The sequence below is a fragment of the Rhopalosiphum padi genome, chromosome 1 (genome assembly GCF_020882245.1).
Source record: "Rhopalosiphum padi isolate XX-2018 chromosome 1, ASM2088224v1, whole genome shotgun sequence".
Classification (NCBI taxonomy): Eukaryota; Metazoa; Arthropoda; class Insecta; order Hemiptera; family Aphididae; genus Rhopalosiphum; species Rhopalosiphum padi.
In genome coordinates, this window is record NC_083597.1 from 62,826,060 (window position 1) to 62,846,376 (window position 20,317).

Sequence of the window (20,317 nt, forward strand, 5' to 3'; positions counted from 1 at the left end):
AATCAAAGATGACATTTCTTCTTTGTTTTTATTTACCTGAAATTTATACATGTTTTTTTTAAATAAAAATAACGAAAATTTAATTTCTTTACTTACCATGTTTTCCTAATAATGAACATTGTTTTACGTACATTACGTAACTTATTTGTGACGTAAAAAACAATTATTAATGTATAATATATTAATAGTTTTAAATTTATACGATTTCACCTTACAAATAATTTTACTGAGAAATATAATACTATATTTTATGTATTTCATAAAGTGTTATTTATAGATTCTAATAAGCGTAGTATTAATGATAAAATAATTTTTAAGACAAGTATAAAAATCAATTATTATTTTATTTTGATTTTAATCATGAGGTGTGACACAATATATAACTTTTTTAATAAAAAAAAATATTATTATTATAATTATATTATTAATTTTTGTGACATTAAGTATCTACCATGAACTTTTGTTATTTATAAGTTCTTTATTAAAAAAAAACCAAAAATATTTAATCTTTTGAGAGTTTAACTTCCGTTACTGCGTAGGTGAATTTATTAAATATGAAAATGAAAATATTAAAATTATTTTTATTTACAGCTTACTGCATTATTATTATACTCATTTATGTTTATGTCCTTTTTTATTTATATTCACTATATATAGTATAAAATATATATAAATATATATGCACATGCCCTAATACCTACTTACTTCAGTTATTATTATTTATTATTTTATATATTATTAAATTCCTGTGTAGCAGTAATGCGTCATTTTTTCTTTCTCTAATAAACGTGTTTTAAATAAATATATGTAGAGGTCCCTTTATAGTACCCTTACAAAAATTATCTCAAAAAATATTCACTTTGGAAAATATTTTTAATTTATCAACTTGAAATTCGCCTAAGGCTTAGACACTATAAAAATTGCAAACTATAAATAAGATTGCGATAAAACTTTGAATACACTTCAATTTCACATATAATATAACTTTGCTTATACGTTATAACGATTTGCTTGAGATATAAAATCAAAGATTTATTCAACAACTTTTTATATAGATAAACTATAACACTTTATTATATTTAAGTATAATGCTATTAATGCTATTGGAGAGAAAACATTTCAGGACCTGCTCAATTAAGTCGAAAAGTTACCAATTGTGTTTACACGCAAATTCCTGTTTTGGAAATAGCACCAGCCGCGTGAGCTATATTTAAAAGCAATAATTATTATGCATCCGTATTATAACAAAAAGAAATAGAAAAAATAATTATACAGTCCCGAGGCGTCTTTTTATATGCTTGTTTTATAGATACGTATAAAATATTAACTCCAGACGTTATTCATTATAATAATTATACACCAGGAATATTATATTATAGCAATTTTCTTCACACCGCGCGGCCTAATAGAATTACGTAAATTCTTAAATTCCACAATTAGATCGCGTCACAATAATTTGTGTACCATATATTATAAATACATATAATATAGCTTGCTCGTGTGCACAAGCTGAATTATGTAAAACCACGAAGTTCAACGAATGATCATTAGTTTTTATCTTAATTCGTATTCGAAATAAATCAAACAGTATATATAGCTTGACGGTTGACGGGTAAGTGTCTCGTGGAAATTCACTAATTTAAAATGGTGTGAGATAATGCAGTTATAACCACTTATAATTAGTAATTTCTCGCGGGAACGCAACATCCCTTACATAATATAGATGGACTTAAGCGCATGCACACGTGCATTACGTTCTATTTATCCAGACAAACTTTATAATTGGACAATAGGTTAATTTGTTTATAAACTTCAATTAAACACCTGCACGCGCATACTTATACATTATAATGATAATAAATTTATGGACGTAATTTATCTGTGCCTATTCACTACAGTGCAGAGATTTTAAAACTTATACTCGTATATTTTTTTTTATTCGTCGTTTCAAAATTCTATAATTTTGCGCGTCGTTCGTTCGTGGTTTGTGCTTATGTTTTCACGATGCAAAAGAAATCAAACTGCACCCGTACTCGTGCCGAAAAACCAATCGTCAGGCACGTTTTTCGAAGGGTTTGCAGAGAAGGGGTTCGCCCGAAGTGTACACGTTAACATTTTTCACTTATATATACATTGAAACTTTTTGTTTGTAATTTATTTTGGTTACGATTTATGAGCTGTCTTCCTTGCAATGGTTTTATATGCACGTGCCTGGTGCCTATATCAGTTAAACTTATTGGCCAGTCCGATTCTAATATATTTAGGTACGATAGGTAGCAGGCAGCAGTCGGTTAAGGCTGGTAATATTATGCATCTAACCCGTTTTCGGGACATAGAAAATTTACCGTACTTACGTTATCGCTCAGCAAAGGATTTTCAATACTAAAACATATAATGGACACACACGATCAGAAGTTTTTAATTACAAACGGCCAAAAATTATATATACATAGAAAATCAAACTTTATGTGTTGTGAATTATCTGAAAATCAGACGAAATGCTTAGAGATCCTTTTAACTATAACAATATTATTATAATGTCAGCGATACGTATATTTTGTTACATAATATATTACGAAATGTGTAAAGTTAAAATTGTAAATTCTGTACAATCATCGTTCCGCTCAGAATCTAAACATCACTAAATGACATAAAAATAATTATAACAAGATTATTTCAGAACATTTCCAATAATGTTTTCACTATTAATACTTATTAACAATTCGTAATTTTTTAATTTTATTAATTATAAAAGATGAAAATATAAGACACGAACATATTTGAGAGGGGAAACTTAGCTTTCAAAAACAGTAAAAATACAAAAATTTATTAATTTAGCATTAGTGTCGATACGATGCCCCGCTATGACGCTTTATTTGATTACTGAAGAAATCATCAATGCGTGTTAACATTATTGATTATTGCCGTCTAGCTACTCGAACGTAATTTCACATTGTATATGTACTATATTTGTATAAAAATTGAATCAAAAAACCGAGAGCAACTCTGTTTTTGATTGTTTCGCATTTTAGTTGAAAACATTGCATTATGTTTTATAATTATATATTATAATCAATTAATATCAATCACAATATTGTCAATTAGTTAATTAACAAAATATAACAATCAAACAAGTTAATAATAACACATAGGTAAACCTAACCTATACAAATTATAGAAATATACAGTATACACCTTGTACAGTATATGTTTTTATATAATCAACATACATATTATACTGTAATAATATTAATTGATTCGGCTGTGTTCGGCTTAATGTAACTATAATCTAATTAAAATTCACGTTTCAATCATTTATTGTTGTTTTTACTTGAATTTCCATTCATTCTTCTTGTGATTATAAGTAGCTCGCCACTTAATTTTGCTCGAAAAAGCACGGTTTAAATACAATATTCTCTCTAATTTCTATCTAGGTAGTTGTATTATTATTATTTATTTTTTTTTTTTTGTAAGACGAATAACAAGAGATTTTGTTTTTGAAATGGTTTATTTGGTACAAGAACAATTCATTTTATATCATCCAAGTTTTAAAAATACCTATAATACATTTTTTTTTCAATTACCTAGAAAATATCAATCGTGATTTATATTCAGTAAACGCCGTCCACAATACATTTTGAAATCATTGAACGTTCGTTAAAATTTATAACCTCGCCGTTTTTAAAGACGATAACGCATTATTCGATTTATATAATTTATTTGCGATATTTTTATTAATTGTTTAGATACATAGTTTTTTATCGGATATATCACCGTACTATAATAAATAGGATATAAGATACTCGTAAACTACATATAAATAAAAATAATATATTATAATACATAGGAATTTCTTTATTTGTGTAATTTCGTATGTCAAAACCGGTCAAAATAGGGCTGGGGGTTCGCAGTTTGCAAATAACAAAATACTGCAGCTATTGCCTATTACGAATAGTTTTTGAAAAACCGTTTCAAATTTGTTACTTTATAATCGCTAAACCTATTTTTTTTTTAATGGAATGTTTTACTATATCCGACAAGGGTGCAAAAGAATTAATCTTATTAGGTATAATAGTTTTTATTAAAAATAATACATAATTCCGTTTTTAACCTGTTCGATACTGTATAGAAAAACACTTTCGATGCTTATATAATAGATCACTTAAATACAATAACATTTAACCATATAGTTATATGTTTTGACATTATTTTGAATATAAAATGTAAATAATTATGGTTTGTAACTTTTGCACTGGGTATTTATCAGATTTTATTATAAATAGATGATTTTTTATTTTATTTTCATATTTACTATTTAGGTATATACAAACAAAAGACAATGTCTTTGAATAAGTGCTTTGTCGTAATTTCTGTATACACTCATTTGCATACTTATTCTTTGAATTGTATTGCATGCCAATTATTATTCTTATTCGTGAGTGTTTCTTTGTTTCATATATGATTTTCATTTTTAATTAATTGATTTTTAATTAAAATTTAAAATATTTAAAAGAAACATTGATGCGATATTCATTATACATATTATACATTATGTACATAATGTTCATACATGTGTATAATATAATATAATTAATATTCATTCCATAGTCATTGTTTTTACGGTTAAGTGTCACTTGATATATATGAACAAAAAAGTGTTCTGAAAAATAAATTACTCGCTGAAAAATTAAGAAATCGGTTTAAAATTCACATTCGTCTTCCGTTAATTCTGTGTATTATTTAGCGAGCGCAAAGTGTTAACATGAGTAGTCTCAAAAAACAAAATCATAGATAATTTAAGCATTCATATTCCATATATATATATATATATATAGCATTTTATCAACAACTTATCGTGTACTCGATTAGACTAGAATAAAACACACGTCATGATAAAATCAATACATTCATTGCTCCGCTCAGAATCTGAAATATCCGAATTCGTTTGCTTTTAACAAAATACTTAAAATGAAAAGGTTTGAACTATATAGCTATGATATGAGTTTATTTCTTAACGCGATTATTATAATACAGAGTGATTCACCAAACGTGCTCACTTCCACTTTTACCTCTAATCACGCCTAATATTTTTTACTTCACGAGCAATGTAAAATATATATAATAACGATACAATATTTTACTGCAAATTGTTAAACATATTAATTTTTTGAACATTCTGATTTACATAATAAATCAAAATTCAAACGAATTAGTTTCTGAGTTTTATTCAACTCCTTGCACTAAATAAAATAATACGAAGACGGGCTTTGAAGATATGTGAGCTATTATTAATTAATTTTGTTTTGCTTTCATTAAAAACTATAGTGCCTATCTAATTAATAAAAATTACACTTAAAAATTTTAAAAATATTATAAAAATATATTAAGTAATAGACTAAAATACATTACATATTATACTCTCATTTTTTTTATTTTACGCAAAACAATTAATATGAACTATTATGCTAAGTATATATAATGCATAATAAACTCTGCACAACTATTCGTTCGGGATTCAACTTAAATGCATCAAAATTTTCAAAAGAGTGTTTAACGATTAACAAAAAAAGCAATAATGAAGACAATAACGAGTATAATCAGTTGGAAGAGAGAAGCTTGTGTCTCCACTGCAGAATACTCCTTATCTGAATATTTTAATACGCTATCTTCATAGTTATATATTATGCTTCAAATTTCCAAAAGCGACGTTTAAGGATAATAAAGGGATAAGCGTTCTTAGTAAATCACCCTGTATATGAATATTTTCCCGACTTAATATATGCAACTAACTATATATAGCCAATACTTATTGCTTAAAAGTTCTATGCTTAAATGATATTGTATACAGTTCTTTATAGAAATGTACATAATATAGGATGAAGTTAGTGTGCGGTATGACTGTAACGCAAAGATGGATATTTTACCCCAGAGACGAAATAGAATCGAAAACTTTTTACCAATAACTTAATGCTCGTATTTATAAATAATTCTGTAAGGCAGCAGAGTGCACACACACACACACACCCACAGTCCCACACACATATTATGTAGGATATCGTATAATAAACAATAATATACGTATATGGTTGTCGAGATTCGCATCGATTTTTCGTTAATTAATCACATCGATCGGATTCGACTCGTGCTTTATTCACGAAGAATATACGAAAATGTTATACATACTAGGTAGCTACTATTATATACGTTCACGGATAAAAAGCGCGTGTGACGAGTGGGACAATGGTTATTTACCAACAAATAATGAGAGTGTTAGTTGATTTATAGATCTAAGTTCGTTTTATGCAGAGAAAAAGAAAAAAAGAATTCTATTATTATATTTTTCATTGCTTCGGAAAAGATGACGAATAAATAAGGTTATAAAATGTTATATTCGTGAGCCGTTTTATCAAAGACAAAGTTTATTAGTCTGTCGGCCAAATGTGAAAATGAAAATAATACTATCACATATTGCACAATAATATGCAGTTACCTATATCACGTGTAAGTATTGGACATGGCTGGTGGTACTAGATATTTTATTTGCAAAATTTAAAAAAGCTAATATTTATCGTGTTCTCGTATACGTAGTTGTTTTAATATCCGGTTTGTATACTTTGAGGTACTATGAAAATCCAGTTCAAACGGTCTTTCACAAAACGGGAAACAAGCGCTGACTCGACTTGTGAATTATGGTTGATATAATATATGACGTCGTTTATTGCGTTAAAAAAAAATCTAATATTTGCTGTTGGTATGTAATGATTTTTTATAACGAATTATTTATCTGAAAAATATGTGGGCATTTTATAATTAATAGTGTACTTGAAAATAATTGAATTTCGTATCAAATACCGAAATCAAACATAATAATATTACATTAAATACACGAACTATCCATATCAAAGTCTGTCATATTAGCACAGGCATGCTTAGCTAGGACCTTAATACCAAAAACCTTGGTAAGAAAGTTTACTGGAAAATTGTATTAACTCCGATCGCGAAATGATGCTTTCTTATATCCATGGCCGGGTTAAGCCCGAGCCAAGCCTAAATAACATATTGTTTTTAATAGCCTGCAGTTATAAGGCAATTTAAGAAAAATGTTCAATCATTTATAACTTTTATTATTTTTTCTATGTAATCCTATACATCTATATATATATATCCAAAAAGTATTCAATTTTTAGTTTTTTCAATGTTAGTTGTTAAACCTTATATTTTATAAATAATAATAGGTACATTAAAAATAATGCGTGTTTACACAAAGATAAACATCTAATGTTAGAAATAACAATGGTACACAGCATTATTTAAATAAATTATTTCAAATGTTATTGATATAAAATGGACTATGATGGCTATTGTCTTTGTATTATACGCCTCAGCTTAAAACGATAAACAAAAATATTATAACATAAGTTTTTTTCTTTAATTTATTGAACTTTGGACTATTAACAATAATTATTATTATAAAATAAAATGCCATTCTTTGGTAAAAGACACTCCATACTTGACCCGATAATACAGCTATTGCATAATAATCCTGGACTGCCCATACCGACACAATAAATTATATTATGATAAAGTCGCGATGTTATTATAAGACGTGTACTGACTCGCATAGTATCTATCTATTATGTGAATCCCGTACTCGTGATGTAAGTGATAGAAATTGTTTTGATTGCTTCAAAACTGGCGATGGAAAGAACATACATATAATATTATGTTCTGGACTCGACCAATTCGACCATATGCCACTTCGATATTCCGTATTAAAACGACATTATCAACGGGTAATCACAGTCATAAGAATGTCGTTAGATATATATATACATTTTTTTTTTTATATGTACAATAATAAATTAATATGCGCGTCGTCTATACAGCTGGATGATTACACCGAACTCGACCCGTGTCTGTAGGACATTTAAATTGCGTACAGAATTAGTTAGGTTCCTACGTCAATTATAATATTTCGACAGTTGTTATCTCGCTCGTACATTATATATAGCTCCAGCTATACGTGTCAAAATACACGCGAATAAAAGGGAAGTCGGCCGTAGGACGCGTGTGTGTATAGCGTGTTTTTGTGAATGTCTCGCCTCGCTCGGATAATTAAAATGTAATATAAATTAAAACCACACTAAACAGTAATGGGTATCAAAACAACAAACGACCTCGGCTAATTTCGCGCTCGCCCTCGTTAGTATTATTTTTTAAGCTTAATACTTTTTTAAATTGTTTCTTTGCGGTAACTTATACGTCATATATCGTATAACCTTATACGACATGCACACATAGTAGTATAATACATGTATAATATATACCTATACTTAATTATAACGTAGCGTTATATACGAGAGTATTATTGTTCGGAATAGCATTTGAAGTTGGTTTTGAAACAAAATTTCATGGAAGAGAAATTGTTTTAAGAAAATCCTTAACAGAACAACAACCATTAACCGTGCGGTTAATGAATGGGTTTTGCGTTTTTATTTTTTTTTTTTTTGCTCGTTAAATAAATAAACTCGATTCGTAAGTAGGTAGGTACTTATAACTTATAACTGCTTAAACATACGCTAATTATCAATTGAAAGTGTTTTAATAGATTCCTAATCGACTTTCACGCGTTAAATCTATAACGTAAGAATATTGATTTACGTTCAAGGACAGTTACCATAAACACTTGTTAGGCAGTATAGGCACAGTGCAATTAAAAATAACGACATAAATTCCATTAATAATACAAGTTGTAATGCCAGGAAAATTGATTATTTTCATTTCATTAGAAGATAAAAACCACATAAATTGTCAGTATGTATATACCTATACACATATATTATATATGGTTAAAAGGTACTTAATAGTTATTAGTTTTAATTAATAATCTACTTACAATTATTTATTCGCTCATTCCAAATTTGTTTTTTTTTTAACTTTCAACGTTTTAATTTATAATGCGGTTAACACTTTTAATGTAGTAATATAGTAATATATTCATAATAATCTATTCAAACTTATTTATTTATTATTCCGATTTATATTTTTATTTTCGAATCTTTTTTATAAAACTTGATTTTACTTTGATTTTTTTTTTTTAAGTACTAAGGTATTTTTTAAGCAATTTATTGAAGTAGTTGAGCAGTTGTTATAATTGTTTTTGTTTAGTAAGAATTTCTGTTTTTAATACGATTCGTCGATTCATGTATACCTACCTAACACAATTTAATATAGTTGAATGTTTTATATAAACACGGTAGATATTAATATTTTTACAATTTTTACATGAGTCTTTTTCCTTTGTATACTTTTATATCAGAGGTACGGAAAAACATAAACTCTTTAAAACATCGATGTATGATATTTTTTTACACATTTAGCGATAAAAAAACCACTACCAGCCCTAAAGTAATCCTCCCGGTATTATAATAGAAACTAGGACTATATGTACATTATGATAAATAATAATAATAAAATATGCAATATCGTATAACATTATACCTATCGTGTATAATAATAATAAACGTTTTACGTTTATGATATAGCGCTGTTCGGTTTAGTGACTGTGTAAGTGCACATAAAACGAACGCGAATATTATAATGTATAATAGGTGTAATAATTTACGTGTATTTTGATTTCGAAACATGGCAGTAGTGATGGCTGTGATATATAATTGACTTCCGCAACTAGTAATGCAAATTTTTTTTTTATAAATATAATATCATAATAGATTTTTTCCGATTGTTGTTATTACGCGACCGCATTTGAATCCGTCAAATTCGCCGTCGCGGTATTAATAATTTGAAAATGATTTTAGGTCTAAAATATCTCGTTGCGTCCGCGAGGTTAACCCCTTGCGCTTTACCATACTGCCGCAGCAGGCAGGACGTACGTTAATCATAATTTTTAATAATAATATCATGATAACCGATCGAATGACCCGCCGCAGTGGATTTATACGGTTTCGGCGCAGTGCAGTAGGTACATAGGAATACCGGAGATGAAAACCGCAAAAACGATACCTGCGCGGGCGTGTTCGTTAAAAACGAAACCAACACGGCGAGATAAAAATAAAAAAAATTGTAACGAAATAAAATGGGAAAGAAAATATACTGCGCATTATTATTATAATAATATTATGTTGTCGTTGGCCAATCTCCGTTTTCTCAGCTACTATGCACTAGGGACGAAATACTATTTCGTTGCTAGAAATTTTAGAAGTCAGTATGCCTCCGAACAATTATTTGTATCGACTCTAAAACTCGTTTACTACGACTTTCTGAACAATTAATTTTTGTTGAAAATACGCATGATATATCGGCCTTGGTATAATGCGTATTATTCACAGTTTGGATAGGCCCGTACGATATTTGATTGACAAACGAATTTAGATATATGATGACATTTTTATTTCTCACATATACTAATACTGCGCGATGGTGTCTTATAAAACACGATTCTATTGATTATATAAACGACATTTTTTCGAAAAGCCAACGACGTTCCTATTTGATGATATCACGAAAATCGGTGCGCGCGGGTGGTTATTGAAATTAAAATATTTGGACCACGGTCCACGGCATAATATTTCACACGAATCGGCGTGGCTGTTGGCTGCTGCGTATCGTCGTCTTGTCGACTCCGTATCGTCCCGTTCCGAGAAACGTGTGCGTCTTTATTATAACGCATGTACGTCAGCTACGTGTCGCAGAGCCGCCGAGCGCATAATAATATGACGGTGACGGTGATGAAGTCTCAAACTCTCGAAGGGAAAAAAGAAATTAAAATAAAATAATAACAGTGCGCAACTCTTTGAACGCCTGCAAAGCGCCGTTTCCTGGAAGCCTGGGCTCGAGCGCCGGTGTTATATTGTTCACTCGACTGCGCGGCCCGTACGCGACGGCGTTTGGATTTATTAATTATCGCGGGCGTCGCGTGCGTAGTCGTATATTATAAAGTTGTGCATACGCAAAAATAATAATAATAATAATAATACTAAAATAATGTAAGGTAGTACGCCCGTCGATGACTTGACGAAATAAAAAAATAACGGTCACGCAGACGACGGGCGATTTGTATTTATATAATATTATCATTATTCGTGTATTATATAGTTACATGTACCATATATACATATATATTATGTATGATTATATGGTACTGCGATACAACTGTATGTCTGTATATGTACCTATTATAGGTATATTTTGGTATGACGTTATGTTATTACACTCTGCAGTAATATGACTTATCGCCCGCAGCGTCCGGCGAAGGCGCGTGTCATATTCCCGAGCGCTGCGGTATTATAATATATTTACGCGATTCATGACGATTGACACACATCCGGTTTACAAACCGAGGCGGTGGAGCGTAATTTTTTTTATTATTATTATCACCAGCCGTACATTGTACATACACTGTAAAGTTTGACCACCGCCACTTGTATATAATATATCTACTGATCTCTGCACCGGCTCGAAATTTACCGAAATGGCGTTCCGTGGTTCACAATATTATAGCCTTTACGTCCGTTCATATTGACAAAATAGAAAAATATTTAATATACACCGTTATAGTTATTACGTTCTTTATTAAAACGATAAAAAATAAAAAGTAGAATTTGTTTTTGTATATAGTCAATACATTGACAGAAACGCTCACGGTTTCAAATAAACAATCAATACCGTTGTTATAAACATTGCTAAAAATGTACGTATTTCAAAGCCCGCGATTTTAATTATTTATTGTATTGACTCACTGTCACCGAATTCAATCCTGAAAAATATGTTCGCTCATGGTTAGTCAAAGGTATTGGAATTCGGCTGATGAAATTTCAGTAGCAAACGCATAATATAAAAAACAACATATAATATATGAAGCTATGTGGAAATTATTGTGAACATTGAACCGTCAATCGTATAGGTATACTGAGCAATTGAATTTACTAAATTAAAAAGTTGTTGTAATATTATACACTGAAATTTTAATTTAATATTTAACTTTATTCTAGTAAATTCAGAGTTACGATGTATGAAATCTAAAATATACTTTTGTTAAAACAAAAATGTTTACCTATTTGACTATTTGTTAGTATAATAAATTATAAACATATTATAATAGTATGTTATATATTTATTCTCGTAAATGAAAAAAAAATTGATATAAAGACAGCGTAGACGTGCCGTACATAAATCCTTTGTTGTCGTTAAAATGAGGTGGCGTGAATAATTGGTCTATATAGACAAAAAAGGTTTCGAGTCATGAGTAAATTGTTTTAAAATTTTGAAAACAAAAAGATACAATTGCCATTTTGATTTTATAAGCGTTCTATTTCGAGCACTGCATTATATTATTACAAAGATGCGTGAGTCATAGGTACCTAAAGGCTAGAATGCACCATTATACGTTCAACAAAGTACATAGATAGACAATTTTTTCTCGTGGTTGTGTTGTATAAATAATAAAATTCCCCGGGTACTTAAGTGGTAACCAGAACTTGGTACTTAATTCGTTAAAACATTTTAAAATATGCTCTTAAAAGTATCAAAACATACAATAATACACGCAAGTTAAAACATATGTATATATATACATTACGCCTAATGCCACCATCACGTCTGTGCCCTAAAATATGAATGAATCATAGTCATCCCACCGAATAAAGTGACACCGATATTCAAGCGTGTAAACTCTGCACACTAAGACGCCAACGCTCGAATAACGCCAACAACACTGTGCCTAGATGTATTATGTATTTATATATACCTACCAGCTACCTATATATATATAATGTATATTATTATATATGTAGTATATAAGATGTGAGTTTCACAATTATATATTTTTAAGGGATTTAAGAAAAGGCCTATTTGTTAATCCTGAATATATACTATCCCTTCGACTAGTTTCCTCCAAACTTCCAGATTAAGAGAATGTAATAAACACACTATACGTATTTGTTTTTTTGCTCTAATTCACACGCAATACTAAACATTTATTACATTCAGCAGAACCAACCTTGTGCTGATATTAGCTTTATAATACCATAATGGACTGACCTATTACAAAACTTAAAATTTAGGATATTATCTGTGTTTGTACGTTGATTTTCTCGCGATGTTTTAATGATTTTGAAATGATGAGGTACTCTTGCTAGGTATTCATTTTTAAATTGTAATATTGTCCATATACTCAGAACTCGAATAAAAATTATACTGTAATATCATAAGAAATCCAACGTGCAAACATAGACTATTTGAATTATCAACTTTAATTTTAATAGCGGGTAAACGCACTCCAACACTCAAGGCTACAACATGAGGTTGGTTTTTCTTAACGAAAATGAAACGCTTAACATATTATTAAAATACAAGATGATAATTATTCCGTCTGATGTTTCAGCTATTACCAGACAAAGCCACCGCAATGGACGTCGAAACCATCGTCGATGGTGCCGACGATGACGATTACGTGTTGACGCCGTTGCAACCCGAGGCCGGGGATCCGGAACCGGATATCGGAAATGATGATGGCAGCGGTGACGAGGTAGCTGACGAGACGGTAACGGCAGCCGATGACTACGTCCAATCGTTGGTCACCATTGAATCCAACTGGGAGAGCGGTAAGTGTCGTTCAAAACTCAAACCCATAAATTCGCATATTTTCAGTCGTACGGGCAGATCGTAGTGTCATAATTATTAGCATTGTTGGTAAACTTATAATCACTTTTCCCTTATAATGAATATAAAGTTATTTCATCCGTCGGTCAATGAGACGGTAGAGTCTATAAATATTGAAAATCAATAATAAAAAATATCTCGAAAAAACTTTGAAGTAAAATCGTTAAGGCATTTTCCCGATCTAACTATGAAAAATGAAATAAAAAAACATCAAATTATACCTGTCCATAAAATAGCATCACGGTACTTATCAGAATAAAATATTTAGTCTTATGATTGAGCACCATGTTTTTTTTTTTTTTGTTCCAACATTGCCAAATCTAATCATCAATATTATTTTTAATATTGATGTATAAGTTAAAATCCATATTTTGTTTCAAAATAGTAAAATATTATATAGTTTATCTTTTTATGTTTTAATGCTTATATTATACTTTATTTATGTTATACGATCTTGCCATTGATCATACACATTGTATAATGTAATATAAATATTAGTTATTACATTGTGTAATGTCCTGTAACTAATAATTTAATGCATTTAAATGTTAATACCTTACTTTTGAATTTAATTAATTACTTACATCGTATATTTTTCTTATTAACTCCACGTGCAAACAAATATTATTTTATGTCATTATTTTCCTGAAGAAATTAACAAAAATAATTAAGTTAGCAACTTGTAATATTTTAAATGTAACTATAGATTATAAACTATTATATATTGAAATTGTACTAAGCTTGTAATCAGTGATCAACTTCCAAGTTGTATTCTGTTGTAACTATATAATTATAATATAACCAGTTACAACCAATGAAGTAACATGTATGTATTATTATATATTATATGTATATATTGATAGATTCTTCATAAGCTGACAAGATTTGACTAATAAATTGTGTTTTTTTCCTTATTAGCTTATTATTTGCCATTTCAAAAAAAAAAAAATAACTTATAAAATAAACGATACATAGCAACGTTGCACATAATATCATGCTCAATCTTATTAGAATTTGATGTTAACGATAATTAATTTGTGAAATTTTAAATATGGTTTATCGATTGACTAAAAATGTTTATTTTTTATTCTATAAACAGACTAAATTACTGCAAAAAGATTATTAGTAAAATGTAAAACTCGCGGATAAGTCTTTCCTTTAGTGGTTAATATTAAGTTTTTGCCGAGTAGATATCCTTTCAATTTTAAACCCACCACTGTGCATGCCTCTTAAATTAATTTTACCCAAATATTTTTCCACCCAAACACAGAATCTCAACTTCTACCGCAGCACAATGCTCAATGGCCAACGAGGTCTTCCAAATATTGTTTGACGAAACTTGTGGGGATTTCGATTACGTTAGTTTATGCGCCATTCTCGCAACTTTTGTGGTACAATAGTATTATTACGTCTAACGCAAATCCCGCATTTGTAGTATTATCGATTTAGTTACCTACTTGGTGTAAGTACAGCTAGTTCGTCGTGGGTATACGTATAATATATATAACGTGCCGGTGTATACGCATATATTTTACTATTTTTACAAAACACGATCGAGTCAAACAGCGAAAATAATATTTACCCTCACGCGCTTGTACACGTGATTGATTTTTTTTGTGCAGTACTATGAAATGCGATGAAAAATTATTACATGTTTTTATTCAATGTTAGTTTGTCGCGTTTGGATCTCTCTTGTACGGGACCGTGTAAATACAATAATAGCGTAGACACGTGAGTATACATTTTTGTGTGCGTACAACTCCGCGTCTTACAGTGTATACGCAGTGGCTTTTATAAATCAAATTATAATATAATATATTTCCGACTGCAGTGTGGACAAAAGCCTTAAAAGCACGCGAATTTTCTATTATTGTATTTTTACATTGCTGCACTCCTCTCGCTAAACCACAAAACATTATGTATTTTTTTCTTCTTATATTCTTTTGCGTCTGTCCAACATACGGAGTTATGTAAAATCACTACTTCATGTTTCGCAAACATCACTCCAGCAGCATGAAATGCAATCACAAAAAAATACGTAGTAAATTATTATAATAATATCTGATATCGCTCAACGTTCAAAATGCCATAATATTCTAATATTTGTATAATTATATGTAGGTACGCGCATTAATGTCTGTATACGTCGTTTTAAATAATTTTTGATTCATTCTTATGCGATAATAAGGGCAAACGCGTCGCATTACAACAATACGTTTTCATTCATATAAAATGCACCGTTACAAATGATGTACCATTGTAATTTCCTTGACAATGTAGCACGCGTTTAATTCGATAATCTCCGATTTTCACCATTATTCTGAGGATGGTTATTAGGTCGACAAGTTAAACGCACAATCGCCATTATTATTCTGATAAAACATAATATTGTAAATTCACAAAATAATTAATCAACCCGAAGTTATTATGTAATTGACTCTAAACCGACTAGATTTATAGTAAAATTATTAAAATATTATTGCGATATCATTCGAGCTTTTAATATGAATATCGAGGGTTAAAATAAACTCCTCATCCACCAAACACTAGATTATGGTATACCTATAATACAATAGTACGTTTGTGTTTCATTAGCCCGTAATGAAAATTATAATAATATTAAATATCGAAAATAGAAAATCATGTGGTTTATTATCGATTAAATGCTTTGTGAACAATGTGAAAAAAAAATTCAAAATTTATATTTTTCATTCATCTTACAGCATTTGAAGTACCTATGTATATCCTACCTTCTATGAATTCCTCGACATCAAATATTTTTATTTGCAGAATCGATACACAAATTACAAAAATAAATTAAAGTGATATTTTTATCCGTGAAAAATAAACATTAACAACCGCGTAGATATAAAATATTAATTTAATCATAAAATATAGACTCAGGGTTAGAATAAATTTAAAAAAAATTGTTTTGAACATTTTCTATTGCTTAAAACATTTTATACATAAACGTTTTAAACGTTTTAATTGATATTTAAAAAAATCATACAATTATTATAACGTAATATTTTCAATGAAAATTTGTTAAATTGTATTAGCGATATTTTTAATTTTATTTATTGTTTTCGTTAGAATTTAATTAAATTAAATTTTTAAGCTACTGCACAACATTCTTTATAATATACCTTTATATTACATTTGATACAAATTGTTTTAAAAAAAAATTATAAATAATTTAAAACATTTAAAAAAATATATTATATTTTCATAGGATCTTTAACTCACGTTATGTAATAGCACCGCGTGAGAAAATGTTATCGATTTATAGCGATAGGGTGTAAGTATATTCTATTTATCTATTATAATATTGTGTAATCGTGTAAATCGGGAAAGGATAAACACATTAATTGTTCTAATCATACGCATTAAATGTATTTCGGGTATTCCTACCAACTAATATCACTGTTTTTTATGCAACTCGCCATTCAGAACTTACAACAATGTCATAAATATTGCATTGTATCATATTACTTGTTTAATGTATAAGTAGATACTTAGATAAACAAAAAACGGAATTATTGCGTAAATATGTAATACCTAATGGATGTAAGACTGCAGTCATGAGTCAATGTGCATTTTAAAATTCTACATAATAGATACACACGTTATTGTAAACTATAAACAATATAAAGACATCGGAAAAACGAATTTCGAAATATTTTGGGTGTCGTACAGAACATTTTACTTTGATTGCATGAAATCGCACAAAATACAGTTCATAATACGAGTACGGTACTAAAATTCACACTCGATCGGGCTGGCACGGAAATGCACGTCAACAAAGTATATACCTACTTTTCACATAACATCTCTAAGTAAACAATCCGATAACTTTATCGGATAAGAATAAATACATTACGTACGAAAAAAAGTCCATCAACCTACGTCATTCGAAAATGGTAAATACAACAAAAGTAAAAAACGTATATTATACTATATACATATAAATGTGTTGCACGCGTTTGTATGAGTGTATCAAATGAAATGTGCTATACAATATATTATGTTATTTAATAATTCTGAGTTCAGATGCAACTTAGTTCCCTAATTTATTTTCTTCAACTTCTAGTCCACTTTTTTCGGTCGTATTGTATTCACTTGTTCCATATATTTGCTTATTTTTCTGTATACACGCCGTATACAATTGTTCAATAGTGTTATCGTTTGATGAAACATAACTTTTCAATTATTATTAAAGTATATTGATTGTAGATATTGTAGTTATAACGATAATACATTAATTTATCGGTAAATGGTATTAATATTAAAAATCAAAACTACAAGAACCTATATAGACAAAGTTAGTTTATTAAATTACTTGTACACAAAACATTACATTTTTTAACAGCTAATATTTTTCCAATAACAATCACTCATTACATCGAAAAGTACTCATAAACTTTGTTTGGTAAAAAGATAAACTACGCACAATACAAATATTTTATAGTGACTTAGATTTTTTCATACTTACATATTTTTCGATAAATCAGTCTATCAAACTCTTGATTTACTAACCATAACATTTATAGTTATAATTTCATATAGTATTGTACGTCATAAATAATAATACTTTTCTAAAAAAGTACAAAAAGTAAAACATTTTGTAGGATATCAAACTTTTATAGTTTTTTAAAGCATTCAAACTTTAGATTGGCCCGTGCATTGAAAATTTTGCTTGATCCTCGAGTTTGCTTGAAGCTTATAGTATACTATTTATAAACGACATTTTGTTTAGAAAACTCGTTCGGAACTTGTTTTGTCGGGCACGCTTACCTATCTATCCCAGTATAGCAATAAAATATAATATATGAATTATGGAGTCCGAATAATGGCTAAATTTTTATTATTTATTAATATCACATTTACATATACTGTGCTTATGTCTCGGATCGTTAGCGCAGCCATCGCCCGTCGACAGAAACTACGTAGACGTTATTCTATATATCTGTGGCAAATATTTCAAACACTGTTACTTTTAAATGCTGCGCCGGGTATGTTCCATCGCGGGCTTTTCTGGTATATAAAAATATAGCTTTCAAACATATTATTATAATATTATTATACTTTTACAACACACGCCGTCTCCGGATCTTAGACCGACCGCCGGTAGTGAATAACGACGGGTCGTTAGTGCCGTCTTAATATGTTATATAGGCGAAGGCGTTACACGACGGTTATATAGACTGCAGGCTCCTAATGAAAATCTCCACTAAGACCATGTACGTCTTGATGCGTACATATGACTAAAATGCACATTACACACACACATATATATATAGACACTGCGCCGAGTCCCAAACTGTCGTTATTACGTAGATCTATACATTATTATTATAACGCGCGCGCCAGACAAGACGACCGCCTATTACGACTGTTTGGGCGCGAGTGATCGATACATTTATATTTTTGGATCCTTAGTGGTGTTTAGGTCCCGGCGACGATTGCAGCGGCTATCACAGTCCGTGAAGTGTAATTTTGTACACGTGCAATGTGCATTACTGTGATACAGAGACGGTAACTGGCGCCTAACCGTATAATAAGCGTACATGAGATCAGACGACAGACAAAGCAATTTCAGAGTAAATTAGTAATTACTCCCCATGTCCCTTAAAAAAAAACTTCCCGAATATTGTTTTACTGGAGTATCGTGATACGGAAAAGGTTCGTTGTTACTTTTAAATTATTAATTAAAAATTGCATTCTGTTTTGGTTCACTTTTGGACCATTTTTGGACTATCACAAAACACATAGATTTTATTGTAATCTGTTATAGAAATATAACAATTTAATGTGTTTGATTCATTTGAATTCAAACGAGGTATGTGGTTTATGGCACTCCAGAATACTTCTGACTCATAAAAGAATCACTTTAAAAGACATTTTAATTTTTAGATAGGTAACTAAAATACCCAATATTCAAACATATTTTAAGATCAAGTTTTCAAAAAAGTCTTCGAAAATATAGTTATTCAAGAAGTTAATGAACCAGTTCCTAATATCTGTGGGCTTTAATGGTAAAGAGGTAACTCACACTTGAGCACTTTGGTCAATATAAAAAAAAAATATCTTTTGTAGTAACATGGACAACATAGTATATATATGTTCCCGTGTATTATTATATTGGAATAACCCACTTATAGTAACTACACTATACCATCGCGTACTAATGACTCAATAGTCAACATACTATAGTATTAGTGATTTGATCACCATATAGGTACATCGCGAGTTGTTAGAATATGTGTCACGTATTATAGCCGTAGTCCATTTTTCTAATTCTTATATTTTGATCCTTGTGGGGTGATAATATTATTATTATCATGATTTTTAAGATATAAATACACGTATAATTATATATTAAATTTCTTCGCTTATGTCGATTACCTACTATGTTCTAACACCTATAATTCTAATGACGATAAATTGTGATTTTTATTACTTTTTATTTTTATAGGAAGATTCCTGTTATTTTAAGGGTAGCTATTTGTTTTGTATACTTTCATAAACTACCAATTTGGTCTGCAATGTGGTAATCTCAATCCGTGATTAATTATTACAACCGTAGATGCACAAAAATAAAGTCCACAGACACGATAAGTATATTGTTATAATTTCT

General features: G+C 29.5%; 1 protein-coding gene across 1 annotated transcript in view; it reads left to right on the forward strand.

Moving 5' to 3' along the window:
- Nucleotides 1–20,317, forward strand: part of LOC132919647 (protein TANC2) — a 184,670-nt gene that overhangs the window by 55,166 nt on the left and 109,187 nt on the right. Inside the window, 1 exon segment of the mRNA XM_060981405.1 lies at nt 13,403–13,622. Coding sequence (XP_060837388.1) covers nt 13,403–13,622 — 220 coding nt within the window.